The sequence below is a fragment of the Aspergillus uvarum genome (genome assembly GCF_003184745.1).
Source record: "Aspergillus uvarum CBS 121591 unplaced genomic scaffold BO82scaffold_5, whole genome shotgun sequence".
Lineage (NCBI taxonomy): Eukaryota > Fungi > Ascomycota > Eurotiomycetes > Eurotiales > Aspergillaceae > Aspergillus > Aspergillus uvarum.
In genome coordinates this window covers 64,524-77,051 of record NW_020291302.1, presented here as the reverse complement: position 1 = coordinate 77,051, position 12,528 = coordinate 64,524, and the positions used below count along the sequence as shown (strand labels likewise).

At 51.8% G+C, this 12,528-nt stretch overlaps 4 protein-coding genes across 4 annotated transcripts; 2 read left to right on the top strand and 2 right to left on the bottom strand.

The window, feature by feature from the left end:
• Positions 1 to 397: 397 nt before the first annotated feature.
• Positions 398 to 2,509, bottom strand: BO82DRAFT_371239 (flavin-containing monooxygenase; the record flags this gene model as incomplete). Its single annotated transcript, XM_025637255.1, has 7 exons — positions 398 to 864; positions 929 to 1,295; positions 1,365 to 1,501; positions 1,565 to 1,660; positions 1,713 to 1,870; positions 1,937 to 2,149; positions 2,208 to 2,509. 7 exons carry the CDS (start codon positions 2,507 to 2,509, stop codon positions 398 to 400), a joined length of 1,740 nt encoding a protein of 579 aa, XP_025495992.1.
• Positions 2,510 to 3,032: 523 nt separating this feature from the next.
• On the top strand, positions 3,033 to 7,369 carry BO82DRAFT_420313 (putative 5-oxoprolinase; the record flags this gene model as incomplete). Its single annotated transcript, XM_025640132.1, has 8 exons — positions 3,033 to 3,075; positions 3,153 to 3,338; positions 3,397 to 4,558; positions 4,620 to 5,719; positions 5,784 to 5,890; positions 5,954 to 6,232; positions 6,286 to 6,487; positions 6,549 to 7,369. The coding sequence occupies 8 exons, from the start codon at positions 3,033 to 3,035 to the stop codon at positions 7,367 to 7,369; spliced, it is 3,900 nt and encodes a 1,299-aa protein (XP_025495991.1).
• Positions 7,370 to 8,249: 880 nt separating this feature from the next.
• Positions 8,250 to 8,856, top strand: BO82DRAFT_371237 (uncharacterized protein; the record flags this gene model as incomplete). Its single annotated transcript, XM_025637254.1, has 3 exons — positions 8,250 to 8,474; positions 8,554 to 8,594; positions 8,631 to 8,856. 3 exons carry the CDS (start codon positions 8,250 to 8,252, stop codon positions 8,854 to 8,856), a joined length of 492 nt encoding a protein of 163 aa, XP_025495990.1.
• A 1,821-nt stretch (positions 8,857 to 10,677) lies between these two features.
• On the bottom strand, positions 10,678 to 11,034 carry BO82DRAFT_398113 (ankyrin repeat domain-containing protein; the record flags this gene model as incomplete). Its single annotated transcript, XM_025639005.1, has 1 exon — positions 10,678 to 11,034. One exon carries the CDS (start codon positions 11,032 to 11,034, stop codon positions 10,678 to 10,680), a length of 357 nt encoding a protein of 118 aa, XP_025495989.1.
• Between the last annotated feature and the right edge of the window lie 1,494 nt (positions 11,035 to 12,528).

The window sequence follows — 12,528 nt, the reverse complement described above, 5'->3', positions numbered from 1 at the left end:
ATCATAAATACTGCCTTTTCTTTGTAGCAGAAGGCCAATCAAGTGATGATCATATGCATCATCTTAGAGGCTGACAACATGTAAATAGGAGCAAGAAACTCAGCAGTCGAACACATGAGATATGTATACTGCCAATGGGATCTCAAGGTCTTCGTCCTCGGGGAAACAAAATCATAAGCCCTTTTCAATTTCAAGCTTAGTACTGTCTCGCCAGAGAGGGCAATCTCTCTGATTTCTCTCAAAGTCTGGGTGACCAACTTGACCATAAAGCTGCGGAGGTATCTTGATGTGTATCACTTTATCTTGTTACTTTGTCGGCCCTCTCATAGATACGAAGACTTGCAACATCCAGACTGATTCAAGTAAATATTCCTTGTTGCAGATACTACCTCCAGATCTAGTACACCATGAAATCTGTAAACTCCTCATCGGGAAGGTATGCCTGTTTGTTACCTTCCAACGTCCCGAGGTACCACGACAGATCGCTTCCATCAAACTCGCGGGCAGCAAACCCGTTTCCCAGGTATCCGAATCGATTTTTTGTCGTGTATCGAAGATGATAATCTTCCCAGCGGGGCTGCTTCATGGTTTCGAAGAAGTGAATTCTGGACCCCGGCCACATCATCACCTCGCCATCGACCGTGCCCTGCTTGAACCACGAACGACATGGAGATGTCCAAGCCGTGCGCGGCATAAACTTTCTGTGATGCTCGAAGAATTCTGCGACTGCCTCTGTTTTGGGCTCAAAGGAGGTGACACCCTCCGATGACATTTTCTCAAGAATCTGGAGAAAGTGGCGCGACAGGGTTTCTGTGATTGGGAGGAAGCTGCCGTGGCCATATGGGCCGAAGGGGCCGTTGAAAACTGTGAAACCATGATTAGCGTACCGTATCGCCAGGACGGATTCCCTGCGTGAGGTGAAGCTTACTGAGATAGTTGGGGAAGTTTGGGACCGTGATGGAAAGGTAGGTCCTCGGAATCTCCTTCCACTGCTCACTGAGACTGCGGGCTTCTCGGCCAATTGTAGGGTATGATGGCCGCCAACTGACATCAAATCCAGTGGCACACACAATCACGTCAACTTCATGCTCCACACCGTCGGTAGTCTTGATACCCTTAGGGGTGATCTCTGCGATTGACTGCGAAACCACTTCGGTGTTGTCGCTGCAGAGTGCCTCGAGGTATCCGTTCCCGGGTGTAGGCCTACGGCAACCCACGGCAAAGTCCTTGGGGACGATATGATCAGCGATATCGGGCCGGCTGGCGAGCTTGGATCGCATGTCTTTCTCCGCGTACTATTGTGGTATTCATTATTAGTCTCGCGGGCTGTTCTCCCATGCACCGCAAGCGTGATCAGATCGTACCGCTCTTGCATTGGCCTGCTCTTCCGAGCCGTTAAGGATGAACCGGAAGCGAGAGTTGAGCTCCGACTCAATCTTCTTACGATAAGCAAGATATTTCTGAGGATCATTTCGAAGTATCTCCTTCTGTTTCGGGGTATCTGAAAAGCTGTTAGCTCACAGTGCCATGGTTTGCACACTTAAGCGGGCCAAGGAGGGCTGACATTGGAAGTTCGTCCCTCCCTTGCCTGCGAACCGCTGACCAAAGCCTGCCGTCACCCACGAGGCGCTGCGGATGAAGCATTTCAGGGACGACACCACTGTATTGATTGTGAGAAGACAATCTCGAGTCAATTGTCCCGGCCAACTCACTTGGTTGAATGGTCGGAACAATCTGCACCGCCGACGATCCTGAGCCGATCACGGCCACGCGTTTCCCTTTCAACTCGACCTTGTCATCCCAATGCGCACTATGAAGCATTGGGCCCTGGAAGGTTTCTCGTCCTTGGATCGCGGGCCATTTCCACTTGCTATTCCCCCAAGACAATTAGTATCTGGCTTAGCCAATGCATCAATGAGATAGTGGTTCAACTTACTTCAAGACACCGGATGCGTTGACCAGAATGTGACCTCGATCCTCAAAGACATCTTCGGGGTTGTCACCTTTTTGGACCTTCACATGCCACTGTTCCTCATGTTCATCCCACGATGCCCCTACGACTCGGTGGTTGAGACGAATATATTTGTGTAAGCCGTGCTCGTCTGCAACTCGCTTGAAGTACTTCAAAATTTCAGGGGCGCCCGAGTAACTGGACCAGCTCACGTTAGTCAATCAGTTGGTTAAGAGAGAGTTTTGCCATTACATACAATGAGGTCCAGTCGGGTGAAGGCGCCCATGAGAATTGATAATTCACCGAGGGGATGTCACATCCACATCCGGGGTACCGATTCTCAAACCAAGTGCCACCTATCTCAGGGTTCTTCTCATACAGAACGAACTCGATTTCGAGTGTGCTCTGGTCGATATCGTGGGCGAAATTCAACGCGCTGGCGCCCGCTCCGATCACAATAATTCGAATCTTGCGACGCGAGCGACTTGGTTCATTGATGATCTCGTAAGGCTCATGAGATTGAACCTTCGCTGTGATATGATCACCGATAGAGCCCATGTTGATAGAAGGGAGTTAAAATGGAAGTGGCTTGCAGGGTCACACCTGAAATCTTCTCGGGTTGACCGAAAAGATAAATCGTGCAGTCAAAGGGCTACATGACCATTTATGGTTCTGAAAGATTTGATTTCTGGGCGCGGACTCTCCAAGGGTCTTGTGGATTATCTGATCCACATACGCCTCGCTTTTGGTTGATCACCAGTACAATCAAAGGATATCAATATTGACAGCTTGCGCAATGGGTGGAGCTCCACCAGAGCGTCCACATTGCCAGCCCCCGCCTCCACTGCGGAGCTTTCTCCGATTTCCCCCCTCTTTCAATCTCTCTTATCGCCTTATCTCCATCCAGCGGACGGAGGAACTCCTATCGTAAGCGTGGGGTTAGTTTGGACGATTGGCGTATATATCGTTCCACCCTAAGAACGAGAAAGAATGTACAACCAACGCAAATCGATCAGTTCAGCCTGAACACACACCGCATAAACATTGATCTTACACCTCTCACTTCTCACCTCCCATCACAATGCCCTCTAGTACAGACACGAAGCCTCTGCGCATCTCAATCGGTGAGTCTCGAGCCAGTGCTTCAGGTCACAATTATCATGTGAGGAGCCCCCAATGCTAATGTCGAGTACGGCGGCAGACCGAGGCGGGACCTTTACAGATTGTATCTGCAAAGTCGAGGGTGGGGAGGATATCGTCGCGAAGATCTTGTCGGTGGACCCGAAGAACTATGTGGATGCACCCACCGAAGCCATCCGTCGCGTGCTAGAAAAATATTATAACTCCACCATTCCGCGTGGAACAGAGCTGGACCTGAAAGATGTCGGTACGATTTGTGTTTCTCTCCTTATTTTAGTCGCAGTGCTCAGCTCCTTTGATAACAGAATGGATCCGCATGGGCACCACGGTTGCAACAAATGCCCTGCTCGAGAGGAAAGGCGAGCAGACAGCGTTACTGATCACCGAAGGCTTCAAGGATGTTCTTCAGATTGGTACTCAAAGCCGACCCCATATGTTTGACTTGACCATCCGACGGCCGCTACCCTTATATTCGAAGGTCTCGGAAGTCAGAGAGCGAGTGACTGTGCAGGCTTGCAGTGACTCGGATCTCCGAAGGATACAACTATCATCCCCTGGGCCTGCGGAACAGGTCATGGGAGAGTCTGGAGAGATGATCCATGTCATCCAGCCCCTAGATCTGGCCAGCACGAGACTTGATCTCCAGAGAATCTACGACGTAGGGTTCCGCTCCCTGGCAGTGTGTCTAATGCATTCATACAGCTTTCCGAGGCACGAACGTCAAATCCGAGATCTAGCGCTTGAGATTGGATTCGAGAATGTGTCACTCTCACATGAAACATCGGCAAGGCCAAAGCTCATCCCTCGCGGTAACTCCACAGTGGTGGACGCATACCTGACCCCGAGTATCAAGCGATATCTTCAACAATTCTCAGAAAGCTTCCCCAACATTAATAAAGGCCGCACACGACTGGAGTTCATGCAGTCCGATGGAGGCCTGGTGCCTTCGGCTAGTCTCTCAGGGCTCCATTCCATTCTGTCAGGGCCAGCCGGAGGCGTAATTGGCTATGCGCGGACCTGCTTCGATCCTGAAACTCGAAATCCGGTAATTGGTTTCGATATGGGCGGAACCAGCACTGACGTTAGTCGCTATGACGGCCAGCTGGATCATATCTTTGAAACAACGACGGCTGGAATCACCATCCACGCCCCACAACTCAATGTCAATACAATTGCCGCAGGCGGCGGGAGTATTTTGAGCTGGAAGGATGGCCTCATGTCCGTCGGACCGGAGAGCGCCTCTTCCAACCCTGGTCCTGCTTGCTACCGCAAAGGTGGTCCCCTGACCGTGACGGATGCCAATCTCGCGCTCGGTCGTTTGATACCTGAGGAATTTCCATCAGTCTTTGGTCCAAATGAGGACGAGCCATTAGACAGAGACGTCGTTCTCGAGAAGTTCGAGGAGCTAACCCAAATAATAAACCAGGAGACCGGGATGTCACTTACATGGGCAGAGGTTGCAGATGGGTGAGTGGTAGCAGAGTTGTATGTCAGTGTACTGCCCCGCTAATCTGTGCAATTGAAAAAGCTTTCTCCAAGTCGCCAACTCGGCAATGTGTGGGCCGATTCGGAGCTTGACCCTGGACAAGGGCCACGACGTTGCCAAACACCATCTCGCCTCCTTTGGCGGTGCGGGTGGCCAGCACGCTTGTGCCATTGCTAGCGATCTTGGTATACAACGCGTGCTCATTCATAAATATTCCTCTATTCTGTCTGCCTATGGAATCGGACTAGCAGATGTAGTGCATGAAGAGGAGCGAGCTTGCGCGACGGCGTTTGATGAGTCCACTATTAAAGCTCTCAATGATTCCGTGGACAACCTCGTCGAGACTGCTCGTCGCAGCAAGACGATGGAGCCATTCAACAATGTCCAAGCTTGCCGATTCCTGAACATGAGATACGATGGCAGCGAGACCTCCATTATGATCCCCTGGGATAGCCCCACAAGTGACGCGAAAGAAGCATTTGTCAATGCACATCATCAGCAATTCGGATTCACTCCGGTGAACCGTGCTGTGTACGTGGACACCATTCGTGTCCGGGCAATTGGGTGCAGTGCTTTCCAGGAAAGCTCCCCACATCTCCAAGCCAAGTCTGTCTTGAACTCTACATCTAATACAATGGCGCCCCCCCCGAGCTCGAGGGCTTCCACCTATTTCAACTCGCTGGGTTGGGTGGACACCCCTGTCTTTAAACTTGATACACTCCCTGTGGCAAGCCGGGTTCAAGGACCCGCGATGATTATAGACAAGACGCAGACGATCGTCGTCAGTCCCGATGCAAAAGCGACCGTCGCCCAAGATATCTTGATACTTGATCTCGAGTCACCCAACCCCAAGTCGACTAGCTCAGAAACCATTGACCCCATTCAGTTGTCCATCTTCCGGCATCGATTCATGGGAGTGGCTGAGCAAATGGGTCGTGTGCTGCAGAATGTCAGTACCAGTGCAAATATCAAGGAGCGACTAGACTTCACTTGTGCGATTTTCACGCCGGAGGGGGACTTGGTTGCCAATGCCCCTCATGTACCAGCCATGATTGGAAGTATGGCCTTTGCCGTCCGGTCACAAATTGCTGAGTGGCAGGGAAAGTTGCAAGACGGGGATGTGTTACTTTCCAATACCCCAGGTATATGATTCAGCTTACCCTTGCGAAGACCCATGTCAATGCCACTTGCTAACTGGCAACAAAGCCTATGGGGGGGTTCATCTACCCGACCTAACGGTAATTAGTCCTGTCTTCGACTCTGCTGGGAGGAATATTATATTTTGGGCCGCTTCCCGTGGCCATCATGCTGATGTGAGTGTCTTTTCAATTTGCAACTGCTTAATATCACACCCACTAAGATTCCTCTCGCTATAGGTGGGTGGAATACTCCCCGGCTCGATGCCACCAATGTCCAGGCTACTCGCAGAAGAAGGTGCTATCTTTAACTCACATCTCCTGGTTCGTGCCGGTCACTTCGATGAAGATGAGCTATACCGCGTTCTATGCGTGGAGCCAGCACGTTACCCAGGCAGTAGCGGGTCCCGACGGTTCCAGGACAATGTCACTGATCTCAAGGCCCAAGTCGCCGCAAACCACTGCGGTGCTCGTCTCATGCAACGTCTCATCGGGGAGTACTCCTTTCCGGTCGTTCAGGTACTTACCAAGCACCGCGCAAGAATAGAAATACAGTGGCTCACAGAGAATAGGTCTACATGGGTGCAATCCAAGATGCGGCGGAGCTGGCCGTGCGGACTCTGTTGAAGCGTCTTGCGCACGAGCGCGGTGGAGAAGACATCTCGGCGGTCGACTATATGGACGATGGCACCCCGATCAAACTGAAAGTGACAATCAACCCTACTGATGGGTCCGCCATTTTCGACTTCACTGGGACTGGCCCAGAGGTGTACGGTAAATGCATTCACCGACCATTCTGTCTACTTCGGACATCACTAACTCCCGCGGGTGGTAGGAAATTGGAATGCCCCGATCGCAATCTGCAATTCCGCGGTCATTTTCGCCCTACGCTGCATGGTCAACTCGGATATTCCGCTCAACCATGGCTGTATCAAGCCCGTCAAGATTATCATCCCGGAGGGCTCGCTCCTGTGTCCCAACCCGGAAGCGGCCGTCTGCGCCGGCAATGTGCTGACGTCGCAGCGCATCGTGGACGTCATCTTCAAGAGCTTCCGCGTGTGCGCCGCGAGCCAAGGATGCATGAACAATCTGACCTTCGGCAACGACGGCGAGGACGGGTTCGGATACTACGAAACCATCGCCGGGGGCAGCGGTGCCGGCCCCAGCTGGGCGGGAACCGGAGGCGTCCACACCAACATGACGAACACGCGGATCACCGACCCGGAGTCGCTCGAACGGCGATACCCAGTGCTCCTGCGACAGTTCAGTCTTCGTCGCGGCAGCGGTGGAGCGGGGAGGTACCCCGGTGGGGATGGAGTCATCCGGGAGCTTGAGCTGAGGCTCCCCATGTCGGTGTCAATCCTCTCGGAACGACGGAGCTTCGCACCGTACGGAATGGCAGGCGGAGAAGATGGCCAGCGGGGGAAGAATACCTGGATCACGAAGGCTGGTCGCCGGGTCAATGTCGGTGGGAAGAGTTCGGTCCAGGTTCAACCGGGCGATCGGTTCATGATCGAGACCCCTGGTGGTGGTGGTTATGGATCCCCTGAAGAGGTGGTCAACAAAGACAGGGACGAGTCGATGGTTATGCCCGCATTCATACCCGTGGCTAATGGTAGTGTGGCTGCACATCGGACTCTGGCGGAACAGGTTTAAAACTGTGAATCCACCGAAGTAAGAAAGGTTCGGGCTTGCCAAATCGAGGTCTATCTTGAGACGGTGGTTCTCAAAGCATGCCATCCAATCGAAGCTAATGTTATACTAGGGAGCAATAGTGGCATCTCACTGGATAGGAGAAACTCCTGGGTCATGGACTCTAGATACATGTCCGAATTTCAAAAGACGGATAGTTCCTTTAGTCGATGAGCATTGTGGGTGTGAAATCTTCCTTAGATCGCTTGTACCCGTGGCAGATATGGCAGTAATGTCTACTCTGCTCGCTGGAGATTGCTTGAATGTGAGATACCGGAGTCGCTAAGTATTGCATCAAGGAATCACAAACTGGTTTCCATCGAACTGCAACGCGATAGTTCAGGAACCAGAATGGGTGAACCAATAATTGCATATAGTCTATCTCGGACACCTTCCGAGTCCCGACCGATGCCCAGATAAGCTTGACATTGCCAAGTCGATCGATAGTTTCCCACGAGGACCCACAGTCAAGCCGCAACGGGGAGATACACGCATATATTCGAAGCCCGACTTAGCTCCCTTCAGTGATAACCACCTTGGCCCGAGATCGCCGCAGTACAAGGAGTCCGATCGTGGAGCACGATAATTGCGAAAAGGTCGCACAACAACTGCCTCGCTTCAAGTCTAGTGGCTTTCAAGAGATAGCAGAACAGATATAAAAGGTCATTCATTCACCAGGAACTCCTTTGCTTTGATGCCCACACAAACCATTGAATCCTTTCAAGTCACAACTCTCCTTTCCTCCGCCATATTGCAGTCACATCCATGCTTGCCGACGGGTATATCATCTTTTTACTCTTATCCTGGATCTTTGTGCTGCTGTTATCCGTTACCGAACCGGAGAATGGTCCTCTCCCGCCAAGTCCTTTCTGATCTGCTCGCATTTGGCCTTGCTGGGCGTTGCCTTGCGGGCTACAACGGGACTCACGTAACTTACATCCCGCAGTCCACCGAGTGGGACGGCGCAGGTACCAATCTGACCGTCACCTTTGACACGGTCAGTGCCGACTACATGAGTCTTTACGCACAGGACAGGGAACTCGCCAAGTGCACGGGGATCGCCACTGCTGTCTGTGGCTTACGCGACGGTGGTCGGCGGCGTCTCGACCGTTGTTCTCGCCGCGGAGGCTGGCGTCAATATCTACGAGTACATTGCCGCGATGATCAAGGCCAAGTCCACCGCCGACTCGTGCACGATCACCTACGGCGTCGACTCCAAATAAAGCTATGTCGAGGGCTACGCCTACGAGGCCACGACCTCCGGCTCGAACTGCGAGAGCACCGCGGAGAAAAAGACGATCCTAGCCGCTGTCGAGAAGTGTGCCACCGCTCTCAACGCCGCAGGCGCCGTCCGCGGCTGCTGCACGAGGACCCATGGAGGTACCTGGGAGGGTCACTTGCGCTTGACCGCGGAGCCAAGCGTTTACCCTGCTACCACGGTGACTTGTTGAGAGGAATGAGATAGACTGATACATGAAGAGCTTGCATTGAACGGGAAGGCAACGAAAAGGTTTGTATCCATGAAGAATGCAATAACTTATGTCTCTGCGAGTGTGTAGTATTTACCCTGACTAAATTGTACACTTGTAACGCTTCTCCTCCTTGACTTCTTTGTGTGATCCTCATCTCCTCCCTTGCACCACTCACATGTCCGAAGTATGGTCGATAGAGTAGATGATCGAATTTATCAGCACCTCTGGCCCGCTGCTGCCCCGAGGGATTGGGGCAACAAGGGTAAGCTTCCAGCATTTGCAGAACACAGACTTCGAGTGATATCTTGTCAGGCACGAACGTGTGTTTTTTGGAAATTGGGACATTGATAATCTCGGCCCGCAATCTCGGCCGACGTTCCCGGCTGTTTAGCGGAGATGGCCAGGCAAATAGGCCAGCGTCCTGAACATCTCGACCAGAAGATATATTCTAGCCAGTGCGTACGCAATAGGCCTTGGCGTAGAAAGAAATTTTACCAGCGATTTTGAATCAGAAATTAGGATGCTCAGAGCGCCGCGCCAAATTGACAAATACCCTATTGTGTCAAAGCAGCTTCCCAAAAGGTATGTGCTTGGTCTCAATCTCCTTCCTTGTCGTGGTGAGAATTCGCGCTGTAGTGCATTTTTGATGGTCCGGGGTACCTCCCATAGCTTTAATGTGTATAGAGCAAGGAGAGGGAGCGCGACTGGGAAGCAAGTGCAGTAGATAGCGGCGATACGCCATAGAAGTCTTACAATGTTGGAAGGGAAGACAAAGTTCCAGGCAATAAGATGAATACCACCAAACAGGGGCCCAGCAAGGATGACCGCAATTTTTGCAAGGGGTTCATGTATAGAGTTGGTCGTCGCGAGTTGTATCTCTCGGAGCATTTGGGGATATTGCTCCGGTGGGAGAATCTCCCAAAGCACTCGGCCTCTGACGGGTCTCTCAGGGTTATGTTGGTCGAAAGGCCTGGTGGCCTGATAGTCAACTTGGAGAATGGTAATGGGGACCTGAAAGCTTTGCATTCCACGGCTGATGGTCTCCTTCTTGATGATGCGTGGCTGGCGGACAAAGGTTCAATTTGCCAATATTCTTGCTCATCACACCGCAGTAGCCTCCTAGCCTCTGAAGCTAAGCATTGCCTTTTTTGTGGGCTGACGGGAAGGCATCGGGTCCCTAAATCATGGCAATGCGAGGGCTATCCTTGCATTCTGGTCCCGAGGACGCCCGTAAAATACTATCTGCAAAATGAATGAGTGAGGATCTGTCATCACGGAACTATTGATCTTGAGTCTGAGTACTAAGAATGACCCTGTCGGCTTTTTGCTGTCTGGTGATTCTGCTCGTGTGCAAAACAGGGAGAAACCAGGAAACCTAGGTACAAAATCCAGAGAAGACGAATAATAATAGGACAAAGGGAACATGAAAGGTTTCAATAGAAGGGAACAAAGAAGGCGGGCTGAGTAGAAAGCCATAAAACAAAATAAGAGAGAAAAAAGACAATCTAGTGTGAGTTGATCCCTTGTCACTCAGCAACCAGGGCCTCGAATGGCTGGTGACACAGTGGACAGTTTCTTGCCCCTGGATACAGCTTTTACTGTAGATCACAGTCTTGCCACAGTACCGTCTGGCCTGGCAACCATGCGGTAGTCTATGCACCTCATACTACGCTTCGCAGTTTGAATATCTAAACACACATCGCGATGTGGATAAAAAGGTCGCTGCAGCATCAGCTGCCGAACAAAGGGAAGACCCTCAATGGCGGGCAAGGAATCCTCTTCCCGCAGGCCGAGCTTGGTTTACAGAAGGTCAGTGACCTCGGCCCTAGGTCGAGCACGACATGTTTGCCGGCTGCCGTAGAAGGGAGTTCCAAACTTCTGTCTTCGGTATGACTCTTGGAGTGGAGGGTATCTCAGTCTGTCCTCAACCTGGATTTCAATGTCGTGGTGGTCGAGAAGCACTTTCACCACCTGAACCCGGTCCAAGCAAACAGCGGCAAACAGGGGCGTTCGGTCGATAATATCTCGGGGATTGGGGCTGCAGCCAGCCTGCAGAATGCGTCGCACAAGAGATGCATCGCCACGCGCGGCGGCCCAGTGCAATGGACCGCGGTGAAACTCATCGCAGAATTCAGGGTTCCCGGAGTCCTGCAGCATGGCCGCAAAGGTTTTTTGTTCTTTGTCCAAGCCAGACGCGGCTAAGCAAGACAGCCCCCAGAAGTGCGCCGAGACATTCGTATCTATGAGCAGGCGGGGAGCATCTGTGCCGTTTTTCAGTAGGAGTCGAGTAATTGCGACATGGCCCTTCCGTGCTGCAACGGTCAAGGATCTATATCCTTCTTTTTGCTGCCCCGTGTGCAAGCTTTCCGGTCAAGGAGCAGTTCGACAACCTTAATATTGCCATTTGCTGCTGCGGTGTACAAAGGGGTCTCCTAGCATATGTTCTGGTGGTTCACGTCGGACCCTGCGTCGAGTATAAAAAGTGCAGCCAGGGTATGGTCTCCCATAGTGAAAAGCGACCCGGGACCGAGTTGAACCCCAACCCCGCCTCTGGGGGCAGCGAAGAGTGCAGTTTCCTTACTGCGTGTCTGAGAATGGATGTACACGCCCAAATTGATCAGCTTATTAACCGTTTCGGCATGACCATATGCTGCTGCATAAAGCAGTGGTGTGAAACCCTCGAGTGTCTCGGTATTGATATCGGCTTTGAAACTAGCAAGGTACTGACCACGCTGCTGTTGCCACGCGCAGCACCCCATATTAGAGGTGTAAGGCCAAGGTGGTCTCGAGCGTCCGCCCAATCGGTCCCAGGGCGAAAGATGAACTTGTAAACTTGATATTCAAGACCGAGCAGCGCTGCGAGATTAATCCGAGGAAAAATGAACCCCGCCTCTAGACTAAACATCGCACACATGCACCGGGAAACCTTGAAATCATTCTCGAGGAATCTCATGAGAAGCGAATCTTTGCCCAAGCTGTTTCAAAACCGAAACTCATCTCGAAGACGAAGATACGTGATCTGGGAGTCTGACTAGTATATTTTGCGAGGAGGCTGCGAGAGGAGAGCTGTAGGGTTCTGGAGAGGAAAGAACTGCGACCGAGCTGAGTAGCAGAGTGGCTGAGTCGCGGTCGTAGCGTAGCCGCCTATGCACGCTGACAGAGATATTGCAATGCCACCATCGCTGAATGGGGCTTATCTTACTCAAACACCTGGACAGGTGTGCTACCTTGAAAGAGTTCAAAGCATACAATATGAGAATCTGGTTAGTAAGAATGATCTGCTGACCTTATGTGCCCCCGGATGGATGTATATATGCGCAATTGGGCGAAACCAAGAAACCTCGATTGCCAGTCCTGCATCCCCAACTACCGCCAAACCCGTGCGAGGGTCTCTCCATGGACGGGGCTCGATGGATATAAAAATCGATAATCGCTGCGTGTTGCTATGTTCATGGTTTCTGATAAGTACCTATCGCAGCGATCCACGCAGCATTTTCCGCTCCTGGCAGTTTCCTTGGATTGGTGCTCTATGACAACAAGTGGAATATCTTGCTTGATGAGACAGAGGAGCAACCGTTTTTAAGGTAATGGAGAAGACTCACAGTTGCGTCTGGCCGTGATCAGAGGGGTGACGATAGATGTTTGTGTCGG